We start from the raw sequence: 15,141 nt of genomic DNA, 5'->3' as shown, positions 1-15,141 counted from the left end.
TAAATCTTTTTGAACTATATATCTCCTTCATCTGCTTCCATGTCCAAACAAAGCCTTTAAAGAACCTGATGAAGCATCATGGAAACCAGCACATATACTGTAAGACTACGAAAGAGCCGTGCCACAAAATAAGGGAACTTCAAATAACAAGCCTCACCATATTTCATTTATTTTATTTTGCTTTGACGCTGTCTCCCGCGTTAGTGAGGTAGCGCAAGGAAACAAACGAAAGAATGGCCCAACCCACCCACATACACATGTATATACATACACGTCCACACACGCAAATATACATACCTATACATCTCAACGTATACATATATATACACACACAGACATATACATATATACACATGTACATAATTCATACTGTCTGCCTTTATTCATTCCCATCACCACCTCGCCACACATGAAATAACAACCCCCTCCCCCCTCATGTGCGTGAGGTAGTGCTAGGAAAAAACAACAAAGGCCCCATTCATTCACACTCAGTCTCTAGCTGTCATGTAATAATGCACTGACACCACAGCTCCCTTTCCACATCCAGGCCCCACAGAACTTTCCATGGTTTACCCCAGACGCTTCACATGCCCTGGTTCAATCCACTGACAGCACATTGACCCTGGTATACCACATCGTTCCAATTCACTCTATTCCTTGCACGCCTTTCACACTCCTGCATGTTCAGGCCCCAATCACTCAAAATCTTTTTCACTCCATCTTTCCATCTCCAATTTGGTCTCCCACTTCTCGTTCCCTCCATCTCTGACACATATATCCTCTTGGTCAATCTTTCCTCACTCATTCTCTCCATGTGACCAAATCATTTCATAACACCCTCTTCTGCTCTTTCAACCACACTCTTTTTATTACCACACATCCCTCTTACCCTTACATTACTTACTCGATCAAACCACCTCACACCACATACTGTCCTCAAACATCTCATTTCCAGCACATCCATCCTCCTCTGCACAACTCTATCCATAGCCCACGCCTCGCAACCATACAACATTGCTGGTACCACTATTCCTTCAAACATACCCATTTTTGCTTTCCGAGATAATGTCCTCGACTTCCACACATTCTTCAACGCTCCCAGAATTTTCACCCCCTCCCCCACCCTATGATTCACTTCCGCTTCCATGGTTCCATCCGCTGCCAAATCCACTCCCAGATATCTAAAACACTTCACTTCCTCCAGTTTTTCTCCATTCAAACTTACCTCCCAACTGACTTGACCCTCAACCCTACTGTACCTAATAACCATACTCTTATTCACATTTACTCTCAACTTTCTTCTTTCACACACTTTACCAAACTCGGTCACCAGCTTCTGCAGTTTCTCACATGAATTAGCCACCAGTGCTTTATCATCAGCGAACAACAACTGACTCACTTCCCAAGCGCTCTCATCCACAACAGACTGCATACTTGCCCCTCTTTCCATAACTCTTGCATTCACCTCCCTAACAACCCCATCCATAAACAAATTAAACAACCATGGAGACATCACACACCCATGCCACAAACCTACATTCACTGAGAACCAATCACTTTCCTCTCTTCCTACACGTAAACATGCCTTACATCCTCGATAAAAACTTTTCACTGCTTCTAACAACTTGCCTCCCACACCATATATTCTTAGTACCTTCTGCAGAGCATCTCTATCAACTCTATCATATGCCTTCTCCAGATCTATAAATGCTACATACAAATCCATTTGCTTTTCTAAGTATTTCTCACATACATTCCTCAAAACAAACACCTGATCCACACATCCTATACCACTTCTGAAACCACACTGCTCTTCCCCAATCTGATGCTCTGTATATGCCTTCACCCTCTCAATCAATACCCTCCCATATAATTTACCAGGAATACTCAACAAACTTATACCTCTGTAATTTGAGCACTCACCTTTGTCCCCTTTGCCTTTGTACAATGGCACTATGCAAGCATTCCGCCAATCCTCAGGCACCTCACCATGAATCATACATACATTAAATCACCTTACCAACCAGTCAACAGCACAGTCACCCCCTTTTTTTTATAAATTCCACTGCAATACCATCCAAACCTGCTGCCATACCGGCTTTCATCTTCCGAAAAGCCTTTACTACCTCTTCTCTGTTTACCAAATCATTTTCCCTAACCCTCTCACTTTGCACACCACCTCGACCAAAACACCCTATATCTGCCACTCTATCATCAAACACATTCAACAAAACTTCAAAATACTCACTCCACTTCCTTCTCATATCACCACTACTTGTTATCACCTCCCCATTAGCCCCCTTCACTGAAGTTCCCATTTGTTCCCTTGTCTTACGCACTTTATTTACCTCCTTCCAAAACATCTTTTTATTCTCCCTAAAATTTAATGATACTCTCTCACCCCAATTCTCATTTGCCCTCTTTTTCACCTCTTGCACCTTTCTCTTGACCTCCTGCCTCTTTCTTTTATACATCTCCCACTCATTTGCATTATTTCCCTGCAAAAATCGTCCAAATGCCTCTCTCTTCTCTTTCACTAATAATCTTACTTCTTCATCCCACCACTCACTACCCTTTCTAATCTGCCCACCTCCCACGCTTCTCATGCCACAAGCTTCTTTTGCGCAAGCCATCACTGCTTCCCTAAATGCATCCCATTCCTCCCCCACTCCCCTTACCTCCTTTGTTCTCACCTTTTTCCATTCTGTACTCAGTCTCTCCTGGTACTTCCTCACACAAGTCTCCTTCCCAAGCTCACTCACTCTCACCACTCTCTTCACCCCAACATTCCCTCTTCTTTTCTGAAAACCTCTACAAATCTTCACCTTCGCCTCCACAAGATAATGATCAGACATCCCTCCAGTTGCACCGCTCAGCACATCAACATCCAAAAGTCTCTCTTATGTTCGCCTATCAATTAACACGTAATCCAATAATGCTCTCTGGCCATCTCTCCTACTTACATACGTATACTTATGTATATCTCTCTTTTTAAACCAGGTATTCCCAATCACAAGTCCTTTTTCAGCACATAAATCTACAAGCTCTTCACCATTTCCATTTACAACCTCAACTGCCACATTACTCACCTTTGCATTCAAATCACCCATCACTATAACCCGGTCTTGTGCATCAAAACCACTAACACGCTCATTCAGTTGCTCCCAAAACACTTGCCTCTCATGATCTTTCTTCTCATGCCCAGGTGCATATGCACCAATAATCACCCATCTCTCTCCATCAACTTTCAGTTTTACCCAAATCAATCTAGAGTTTACTTTCTTACACTCTATCACATACTCCCACCACTCCTGTTTCAGGAGAAGTGCTACTCCTTCCCTTGCTCTTGTCCTCTCACTATCCCCTGACTTTACTCCCAAGACATTCCCAAACCACTCTTCCCCTTTACCCTTGAGCTTCGTTTCACTCAGGGCCAAAACATCCAGGTTCCTTTCCTCAAACATACTACCTATCTCTCCTTTTTTCTCATCTTGGTTACATCCACACACATTTAGACATCCAATCTGAGCCTTCGAGGAGGATGAGCACTCCCCGCGTGACTCCTTCTTCTGTTTCCCCTTTTAGAAAGTTAAAATACAAGGAGGGGAGGGTTTCTAGCCCCCCGCTCCTTTCCCCTTTAGTCGCCTTCTACGACACGTGAGGAATGCTTGGGAAGTATTCTTTCTCCCCTATCCCCAGGCTTATACCTCACCATAAGCAGGATAATGTAAAATACTGAAAAATATGAATGAACCTCAACTCAATACTGGTAAAATCATACACACAAGAATAACATTCACTAATAAGCACTTTCATCTTCAAAACTTCAATGTCAGTTTAACAACAAACCCTGAACTAAAACTTACTGACAAAATGGGAGGATTAGGAGAAATTTGCTTTGTGTGTTTTGGGCTTGACAATGTACAATGGGGTGAAGCATGCATGAGATACAGTGGATGAGAATAATGTGATAAACAAGAGGGCAACATGCTGTCAATGGGATGAATTAAGGCATATAAATCAGTCAGGGAAAACACCAGAAAGGTATATGGGAATTGGCTGTGGATAATATCACTGATACTGGTGCAATATGCATGACACTTTAAGATTAGATCCCAGCCTGAGCCTTTGAGGAGGATGAGCACACGTTGCTTGGCTCCTTCTCTTCTGACTTTTAGAAACCCAAATATAAGATATGAAGGGTATCCAGTCCCCAGCTTCCACCCCTTTAAATCACCTTTTAAAACATGTAAGGAATATGTGTTAGGTATTTTTTTTCCTCTATCCCCTATCCCCAGGGGTGCATTTTTACATGCAAAAATGCAGGGAGAAAGAGATGGGTAAGTATATCACCAATATCAACAACATAAGCTTCATCCATAAAATCTGTGTCTATTAGCAATAATTAACATACTTCCAATGTTCATGGTTGAACACTCTGTCTCTCCATTCAATCACATGTTCTCAATCCATGTCCAGTGTGATAAAGTGAATCATGAACTTTTATGTTAATACAAGCAGTTGTTACTTTCTTAATGTGAAAACATAGCTAGTCAAAACAGACTCATCTCCATTTACACTACCTCCTTAGATGTAATGCTTCCACTCTAAATTCAATTTTACTTACAGACTTATGCACAGCGATACAACACTCTGCAAGCCTTAACCAAAGACGAGGGTTCATGGAGTGCACTTGTAAAACTTCAAGTAGAAAATCAAAAGCTTTATCTGGTTTGTTCATGTGAAGAAGTGTGACACCCAGATTGTAGTAAAGTTCTGGCTGTACATTACTGCTAAGCTGATAGAGTGGACGACTAGACAACCAATCACCTGTTGTTGGAAGAATTTTAGACTTATGATGCATCTGCTTCCAACTTTAGGAGAGGGACGAAAATAGCTGGTGCAAAAGCAGGAATTAGAAATATTTCAATCATACATTTACCTGCACGTCAACATATCAAATTATCCTATTATACAGAAGATCTAAAAACATTACTATCAATTTTCATATTTCAAAGAGGAAATCTATTGAATATCAACTCAGTTAATTCTTCGGGCAGAAATCCAAAGAGGTTGTTTTGCACATTCAGGAAACTATAACAATTTCAAAAGAATGATAAAGCTTCAATTTCTGGAAAACTACATTTACATAGTAATGAAAGTACACATTAGAGACTTTAAACTTCCTCATCTGGCAGTCTTTTATATCTTTTTCTATCTGTAGTGTTTGATACTGAAAGTACAAAAACAGTACATTTTGAACTCTGTTGACCGAGAAAATGAAATGATTACTACGGAAAGTGATGTTAAGTTCCTAGAAAGACTGAAGGAAAAATTCTTTGTCCTCAACATTGTCAATGGAAATATACTTTTGGCCTCCCCAGTTCAACAAAATACAGGAAAATCATTATCTATTATCTATTTCCTTGCCTACCTCGCAAACGCGGGAGACAGCGACAAAGCAAAATAAAAAAAAAAATAAAAAAATAGATTATACTTGATTGCCATTTCTCATGTCGGCAAGGAGGCACCAGGATACAGATGAAGAACGACCCGTTCACTCATATACACATATAGCTGTCGTGTATAATGCACCAAAACCAAAGCTCCCTGTCCACATCCAGGCCCCACAGACCATTCCATGTTTTACCCCAGATATTTTACATGCCCTGGTTCAGTCCACTGACAGCACATCAACCCTGGTACACCACATCATTCCAATTCACTCTATCCCTTGCATGCCTCTCACCCTCCTGTATGTTTAGGCTCCGATCACTCAAAACTTTTTCACTCTATCCTTCTACCTCCAATTTGGTCTCCCACTTCTTGTTCCCTCCACCTCTGACACATATATCCTCTTTGTCAACCTTTCCTCACTCATTCTCTCCATAAGTCCAAACCATTTTAACACATCCTCTTCTGCTCTCTCAGTCACATTCTTTTCATTACCATACATTTCGCTTAACCTTTCATTACTTGCTCAATCAAACCACCTTACACCACTTAATATTTATCTTTATTATTATACTTTGTCGCTGTCTCCCGCGTTTGCGAGGTAGCGCAAGGAAACAGACGAAAGAAATGGCCCAACCCCCCCCCCATACACATGTATATACATACGTCCACACACGCAAATATACATACCTACACAGCTTTCCATGGTTTACCCCAGACGCTTCACATGCCTTGATTCAATCCACTGACAGCACGTCAACCCCGGTATACCACATCGCTCCAATTCACTCTATTCCTTGCCCTCCTTTCACCCTCCTGCATGTTCAGGCCCTGATCACACAAAATCTTTTTCACTCCATCTTTCCACCTCCAATTTGGTCTCCCTCTTCTCCTCGTTCCCTCCACCTCCGACACATATATCCTCTTGGTCAATCTTTCCTCACTCATTCTCTCCATGTGCCCAAACCACTTCAAAACACCCTCTTCTGCTCTCTCAACCACGCTCTTTTTATTTCCACACATCTCTCTTACCCTTACATTACTCACTCGATCAAACCACCTCACACCACACATTGTCCTCAAACATCTCATTTCCAGCACATCCATCCTCCTGCGCACAACTCTATCCATAGCCCATGCCTCGCAACCATACAACATTGTTGGAACCACTATTCCTTCAAACATACCCATTTTTGCTTTCCGAGATAATGTTCTCGACTTCCACACATTCTTCAAGGCTCCCAGAATTTTCGCCCCCTCCCCCACCCTATGATCCACTTCCGCTTCCATGGTTCCATCCGCTGCCAGATCCACTCCCAGATATCTAAAACACTTCACTTCCTCCAGTTTTTCTCCATTCAAACTCACCTCCCAATTGACTTGACCCTCAACCCTACTGTACCTAATAACCTTGCTCTTATTCACATTTACTCTTAACTTTCTTCTTCCACACACTTTACCAAACTCAGTCACCAGCTTCTGCAGTTTCTCACATGAATCAGCCACCAGCGCTGTATCATCAGCGAACAACAACTGACTCACTTCCCAAGCTCTCTCATCCCCAACAGACTTCATACTTGCCCCTCTTTCCAAAACTCTTGCATTTACCTCCCTAACAACCCCATCCATAAACAAATTAAACAACCATGGAGACATCACACACCCCTGCCGCAAACCTACATTCACTGAGAACCAATCACTTTCCTCTCTTCCTACACGTACACATGCCTTACATCCTCGATAAAAACTTTTCACTGCTTCTAACAACTTTCCTCCCACACCATATATTAAGAATACCACTTAATGTACCCAACAATTTCACTTCCAACACATCCACCGTTCTCTGTACAACCCTATCTAAAGCCCATACCTCACAACCACATAATATTTTGGAACTACTATTCCTTCAAACATACCCATTTTTGCTCCCTGAGATAATGTTCTCGCTTTCCACATATTCTTCACTGCTGCCAGAATCTTCGCCCCCTCCCCCACCCTGTGACTCACTTCCACTTTCATGGTTCCATTCATTGCTAAGCACTTCCAGATATCTAAAACACTTCAATTCCTCCAATTTTCTCTATTCAATCTTACATCCCAATGAACTTGTCCCTCAACCCTGCTGAACCCAACAACTGTGCTCTTATTCACATTTACTCTCAATTTTCTCCTTTCACACACTTCCCAGACCCTCTCATCCCAAACAGACTGCATACTCACCCCTCTCTCCAAAACTTGCATTTACCTCCCAAACCATCCCATCCATAAACAAATTAAACAACCATGCACAGCACACATCCCTGCTGCAGACTGACCTTCACTGGGAACCAGTCACTCTCCTCTTTTCTTACTCGTACACATGCCTTACCTCCTTGATAAAAACTTTTCACTGCTCCTAGCAGCTTACCTTCCACATTTTCACAGCTTCTAGCAGCTCACCTCTCATATCATATACTCTTACGACCTTCCACAAAGCATCTCTATCAACCCTATCATATGCCTTCTCCAGATCCATAAATGCCACATACAATTCCGTTTCCCTTTTTATTTGTCTTATGAAGTGCATTAAATAAAAAACTTAACAATTAAGACTTAACTACTACTACTTTAGGAAGAACATTATTAACTGGATTGGCCAATCCTAAGTTTGAAAAAAAAATCCATATTTGGGTATAAAACTTAACTCACAGAAAAAATAAAAGAACATCATCCGAAGCTTCAGTCTACTTTCCAAGACCTCTTCATGAGGAGTAACAAAAGAATATTATATGAAGGTATATGAATAAATCTCAAAGGAACAAGGCTCATAGCCTGACCTGCCACTACCTGAGGAACAAGGCTGCACCTGACTCACCAGTACCTGAGGAACATGTGAATTCAGTCTGGGCTACAATCCAAAATTGCTTTTTTTAAATTTGGCACAATATAAATAAAATCCATCAATATTATTCCCTCCGGGAATTCCCATCAAGTGGGTGGCCACAACAAGATTCTAACTGAGATGCCTATTCCCCCAAGGAACTCCCATGAAGTAGATGGCCACAGCATAAGAGTCTGAGATGCCCATTGCCTCAGCAGAGGAACTACCATCAAGTGAGTGGCGACGGCAAAAGAGTCTCCACTTATCCTTGCCCTTACATGCCTCCCTCATATACACCATTCTACACATTCTTCCACTATTTCTCTCTTTCTAATGCTCTTCTACTCTATTTCCCCATAACACAGATGGTCTTCCTCTCACATCAACCCCTTTAATTGTACTATCATACACTCTGCTTGTAACCTGCATTCTTTCCACATGCCCATATGACCTCAAAGTATTAAATTTCACCCACTTTACCATTCTACAATTCATTCCCTGTGCATTCCCTGCCATGCCAAATCTCTCATTCACCCCTCATTTCTTTCTTCATTCCATATTGTCATACTAAATGCTCCTCTCAAATAGCTCATTTCCGCATTCTATATTCTTGACCTCTGCAACTTATTCCATGACCATGTTTCAGCTCCATAGGTCAGGGTCTGGAGGACTACACTGTCCCTTAATCCTTTCTTTACTTCCATACTTACACCTTTGCCCTTTATCATTCTATTAAGGGGCCAACTGACTCTTCAAACCAGTACTGTTGTCTCTCTTATCTCTCCTTCCATATCACCAAACTTACCCGAGATAGCTCCCAAATACTTAAATTGTGTAACCAATTTCAGGCTTTCTCCCCTTTATCTATAAAACAGTTTAGTACACTTTCTTCTCACATTCTAGAGGGATTTGCAAAATCTATATTTTCCCTGCCTTTTTCTTTCAAACACCATTACTTTTACCCACATTCATCTTCAATTGCCTACACTTACACACATCATAAAAAACACTCACAACCATCTGCCACTCCTCTTCATTCTCTGCACACAACACAGTATTATCTGAAAACAGGCTTGTCACTAGCCACCATACCTCACCACCACATTCCCTCTCTGAAACACCTTTCCCTAACTTTGCTTTCATCTCCCCAATCATTCCATCCATACATGTGTTAAAAAGCTGCAGTGATGTCACACAGACCTCCCTCACACACACATGTATATCAAAACTCTCTCAACTCTCTATCCACTCCTACACATGCAGTTGCTTCTCTATAGAAGTCTTTTACACTATCCAACAGTTGTTCTCCTACCCCATATATCCTTAACAAATCCCATGAAGCATTCCACGTGATTGTCATGCTTTCTCCAAATCCATAAAAGCTGCACACAGCTTCCTTCCTTTTGCTAGATACTTCTCCAAAATATTCTCACAGCATAAATCTGATCCAAACATTCCCTACCTTTCCTAAAACTGTCTTGTTCCTCACTTATTCTGCATTCAGTCACTTCTATCATTCCATCAAATCAACACACTTGCATCCACTTTCCTGGTATACTTAAACAAATTTATTCCCCTATACTTGCTACATGCATCCTCAGGACCTATTTCTTGATTAAAGGAACAATAATAGCTTTCCCTAAGTCCTCAGGCACAAGCTTTTGCCTCTCCCTGGAAACATGCATAGATACATCTCATCCCTAACAAGGGTGACCATTCTGACCCCTCTAACTATTGTCCTATTACTCTGACATCTACAATTTATAAAGTCTTTGAATTCCTCCCCAGCTCCCATATCCTTAAACATCTAGAAAACCACAGTCTTCTCTCTGATCACCGGAATGGCTTCTGTAAGGTGAGATCCACTGGAGTAATTCTATCCTATCTTACTAATGCCTAGTCATCATCTCTGAAAGATTTTAGGGAGTCATCTGTTGTTGCCCTTGACATATCTAAGTCTTTTGACAGGGTGTAACACTGGGGTCTCATCTCTAAGCTCCCCTCTTTTGGCTTTCCTCCTTCACTTTGCTACCTCATATCTAGCTTCTTCTCCAGCCAATCTATCTCTGTGGTTGTTGATGGATCAGCCTCCCCACTTTTCTCCATCAAGGTTCTGTCCTGTACCCTACACTTTTCCTCCTTTTTTTTCAATGATTTCCTCATCTCCACAAATAATCCAATGCACTCATATGCTGATGATTCAACACTGCATTCATCCACTTCTTTCAATTCTGCTCCCACTTTTCTCACTCTATTTGCATCTTGTCTTAATACAGCTTCCTCAATAAACTCAGACGTGGACAGGATATATCAAATGGGTACACATAATCTTGTAAAGTTTAATACCTCCAAGACACAATTTCTACCATCTCTAGATCAAAAACTCCTCACAACTTTTGTCTCTCTTTTGACGTTTCTGTAATTCCACCTCTTGACCCAATGAACAAACTTGGTATTACTGTAACATGCATCCTTTCTTGAAAACCCCACATCACAAGTACAACTAAGTCTGCCTCTAAGAAATTGGAAGTCCTGTTTAGATGTGGAAACTTCTCTTCTGAACAGTTGCTCCATCAATATAGGGATTGATTCAAAATTGAAATATCCTAAAAACTAAAACCTGTATCTGAAGAGGTGTAAAAGCAGAATGCCCCTTTAAATTCTTCAATCACTGCACACCTCCATAAATCCCATCATCATCAAGGTATAACAATAAAAATGCTACTAAAAAAAAAAAATATATTACCTTAATCACACAAGTATAGTAGAACAGTACCTGACTGTGATGAGCTTGATTCTTCTACCAATTGTGTTTCTTGAAGGGCCTTCTGCAGATATAGACAAGCTACGGTAGGTTTCCCTAGGCCAAGATGTATTACACCAAGGTTGTTGTAGTACATCACTCCTAAACCAGGACCATACGTTCTGATTCATTAAAAATCATAGAAATTATTGTCATTATATATAACCCAAGAACCCCTTTTATGGAGCTTCCAGAGTTTTGACTGCACTGCAATCAAAGCAAGGAATTGATCCTCGAAAACACTGTACTCCGTTTCATCAAATGACAGGGGCACAACCTTGTAACAGTTGACTTGTTCCCTTACAAAGTAACTTCCCATGCCCCTTCACCCCCATAGACTGCATACTCACCACTCTCTTCAAGACTCTCACTTTTACCTCCCTCGTCACCCCATCCATAAGCCAACTGAACAACCATGGCGACATCACACACCTCTACCATAGGCCAACCTTCACTAATAACCATTCACTCTCCTCTCCTCCTATTTGTGCACAGGCCTTGCATCCTTAATGAAAACTTCTCTGCTTCTAGCAGCTTTCCTCCCATGCCATATATCCTTAAACCCACAAAGCATCTCTATCAACCCTATCATATGCTTTCTTCATCATACAAATCCATCTGTTCTTCTATGTATTTCTCACACAGATTCTTTAAAACAGACACCTGATCCACACATCCTCTACCACTTCTTAAACCACACTGCTTCTCTCCAATCTGATGCTTTGTACATGTCTTCACCCTCTCAATCAATACCCACCCATACAGCTGAACAGGTATACTTCACAAACTTATACTTCAGTAGACTGAAAAGTTACCTTTATCCCACTTGTCTTCATAAAATGGTACTATATATGCACTGCACCAATCCTCAGGCACCTCATATGATCCATACATACACTGAAAACCCTAACCACCCAATCAACCCCTTTCTTAACAAATTCAATTGCAATACTATCCACTCCAAGCACCTCACCACCTTTCATCTTATGCAAGACTTTTGCAAACTCTTCTCTCTTCACCAAACCACTCTCCATGACCCCCATTTAGCATGCCAACCTGACCCAAACACCCTGCATCTGCCACTCTACCATCAAATACAGTCTACACTCCCTTAAAATATTCACTTCATCACTATCTGTTATCATTTCCCCATTTGCCCCCTTTACTGATGTTCCCATTTGTTCTCTTGTTTTTTTGCTTATCATTTACATACTTCCAAACTAATTTATTCTCCCTTAAGTTTATTAAAGCTCACTCACCCCAATTCTCATTTGCCCTCTTTTTCGAGCCATTCACCTTCCTCTTGACCTCCTATCACATTCTCATACACATCCTTCTATCATCTACACTCCTTCCCTGAAAGTACTGCCCAAATGCCACTTTTCCATTTCACTAGCAACTTTACTTCTTCATCCCATGACTCACTAGCCATTCTCATCTGCCCACCTCCCACCATTTGCATGCCACATTTACTGTCTATAATTTTTTTTTTCTCTGAATGCACAGCCTCTAGTTCATCTTGAGAAGACACATCAGACTTCATCTTCTTTTTAATGGCTTCATGTTCTTTCTCCAATTTAGTATCCGATTCCCCCTCCCCAAACTGTTTCTGCTCTTTGCTAGTTAGTCTCATAATTCCCTTCATGGTCCTTGAAATGCTTTCTAAAATTCTTAACTCTACCTCGAGTTGTTTTATCTTTTGATCTTGCTCCTTTACAAGTTATCATAGCATCTCCAAACATTTGCTCTTAAGTATCTTCATGTCTAGCATCTTTTTTGCTTTTATCTCTAGTCTTCCGTTTGCCGATCTTATTCAAAAAAAAAAAAAAAAAAAAAAAAAAAAAAAAAAAAAAAAAAAAAAAAAAAAAAAAAAAAAAAAAAAAAAAAAAAAAAAAAAAAAAAAAAAAAAAAAAAAAAAAAAAAAAAAAAAAAAAAAAAAAAAAAAAAAAAAAAAAAAAAAAAAAAAAAAAAAAAAAAAAAAAAAAAAAAAAAAAAAAAAAAAAAAAAAAAAAAAAAAAAAAAAAAAAAAAAAAAAAAAAAAAAAAAAAAAAAAAAAAAAAAAAAAAAAAAAAAAAAAAAAAAAAAAAAAAAAAAAAAAAAAAAAAAAAAAAAAAAAAAAAAAAAAAAAAAAAAAAAAAAAAAAAAAAAAAAAAAAAAAAAAAAAAAAAAAAAAAAAAAAAAAAAAAAAAAAAAAAAAAAAAAAAAAAAAAAAAAAAAAAAAAAAAAAAAAAAAAAAAAAAAAAAAAAAAAAAAAAAAAAAAAAAAAAAAAAAAAAAAAAAAAAAAAAAAAAAAAAAAAAAAAAAAAAAAAAAAAAAAAAAAAAAAAAAAAAAAAAAAAAAAAAAAAAAAAAAAAAAAAAAAAAAAAAAAAAAAAAAAAAAAAAAAAAAAAAAAAAAAAAAAAAAAAAAAAAAAAAAAAAAAAAAAAAAAAAAAAAAAAAAAAAAAAAAAAAAAAAAAAAAAAAAAAAAAAAAAAAAAAAAAAAAAAAAAAAAAAAAAAAAAAAAAAAAAAAAAAAAAAAAAAAAAAAAAAAAAAAAAAAAAAAAAAAAAAAAAAAAAAAAAAAAAAAAAAAAAAAAAAAAAAAAAAAAAAAAAAAAAAAAAAAAAAAAAAAAAAAAAAAAAAAAAAAAAAAAAAAAAAAAAAAAAAAAAAAAAAAAAAAAAAAAAAAAAAAAAAAAAAAAAAAAAAAAAAAAAAAAAAAAAAAAAAAAAAAAAAAAAAAAAAAAAAAAAAAAAAAAAAAAAAAAAAAAAAAAAAAAAAAAAAAAAAAAAAAAAAAAAAAAAAAAAAAAAAAAAAAAAAAAAAAAAAAAAAAAAAAAAAAAAAAAAAAAAAAAAAAAAAAAAAAAAAAAAAAAAAAAAAAAAAAAAAAAAAAAAAAAAAAAAAAAAAAAAAAAAAAAAAAAAAAAAAAAAAAAAAAAAAAAAAAAAAAAAAAAAAAAAAAAAAAAAAAAAAAAAAAAAAAAAAAAAAAAAAAAAAAAAAAAAAAAAAAAAAAAAAAAAAAAAAAAAAAAAAAAAAAAAAAAAAAAAAAAAAAAAAAAAAAAAAAAAAAAAAAAAAAAAAAAAAAAAAAAAAAAAAAAAAAAAAAAAAAAAAAAAAAAAAAAAAAAAAAAAAAAAAAAAAAAAAAAAAAAAAAAAAAAAAAAAAAAAAAAAAAAAAAAAAAAAAAAAAAAAAAAAAAAAAAAAAAAAAAAAAAAAAAAAAAAAAAAAAAAAAAAAAAAAAAAAAAAAAAAAAAAAAAAAAAAAAAAAAAAAAAAAAAAAAAAAAAAAAAAAAAAAAAAAAAAAAAAAAAAAAAAAAAAAAAAAAAAAAAAAAAAAAAAAAAAAAAAAAAAAAAAAAAAAAAAAAAAAAAAAAAAAAAAAAAAAAAAAAAAAAAAAAAAAAAAAAAAAAAAAAAAAAAAAAAAAAAAAAAAAAAAAAAAAAAAAAAAAAAAAAAAAAAAAAAAAAAAAAAAAAAAAAAAAAAAAAAAAAAAAAAAAAAAAAAAAAAAAAAAAAAAAAAAAAAAAAAAAAAAAAAAAAAAAAAAAAAAAAAAAAAAAAAAAAAAAAAAAAAAGATAACCTCAGCTCCCTAGATCAAAAAGATAACAAAAAATTCATACCTCACCCTCCCGCCACCCCCACCCCCCCCGACATAAATTCCCAATTTAAAGAAGTGGATCAGGAACATACAGCCTCCATAACATCAATTACACACATTCTCAGCCTGTGCCTAATATACTGAAGTTGACATAAATTTCTACACTTATAAAAATGAGGAGTTTGCAAGGAGTGTAGGATAGTACAGTTAAAGAGGTTAGTGTGAAAGAAAGACCATGTGACATGGGGAAATAAAGTGGAAGAGTACTGGAGGGAGAGCAACGTGGGAAGAATGCATGTAAGGGTGTATGCGAGGAAGACATGAAAGAACAGGGATAAGTGGAGACTCATTTGTCGTGGCCCTCTTGATGGGACTTTCCAAAGGGAATGGATGTTAGAGATATAGATCAAAAGTTAGATAAAAATGATTCTTTTTTTTTTTTACTTTAAACA

The 15,141-nt window shown here is 36.4% G+C and overlaps 1 protein-coding gene across 1 annotated transcript in view; it reads right to left on the bottom strand.

Moving 5' to 3' along the window:
- Not10 (CCR4-NOT transcription complex subunit 10) overlaps window positions 1-15,141 on the bottom strand; it is a 76,048-nt gene that overhangs the window by 38,184 nt on the left and 22,723 nt on the right. The window contains exons 8-9 of the mRNA XM_071692591.1: window positions 11,091-11,239; window positions 4,628-4,830 (exon numbers count right to left, since the gene is read on the bottom strand). Of these exons, the coding sequence (XP_071548692.1) occupies window positions 4,628-4,830; window positions 11,091-11,239 (352 nt within the window). The remainder of the gene's footprint in view (window positions 1-4,627; window positions 4,831-11,090; window positions 11,240-15,141) is intronic.

This window comes from Panulirus ornatus, chromosome 53, assembly GCF_036320965.1.
Source record: "Panulirus ornatus isolate Po-2019 chromosome 53, ASM3632096v1, whole genome shotgun sequence".
NCBI classification, from domain to species: Eukaryota; Metazoa; Arthropoda; class Malacostraca; order Decapoda; family Palinuridae; genus Panulirus; species Panulirus ornatus.
This window is presented reverse-complemented; position numbering and strand designations above follow the sequence as displayed.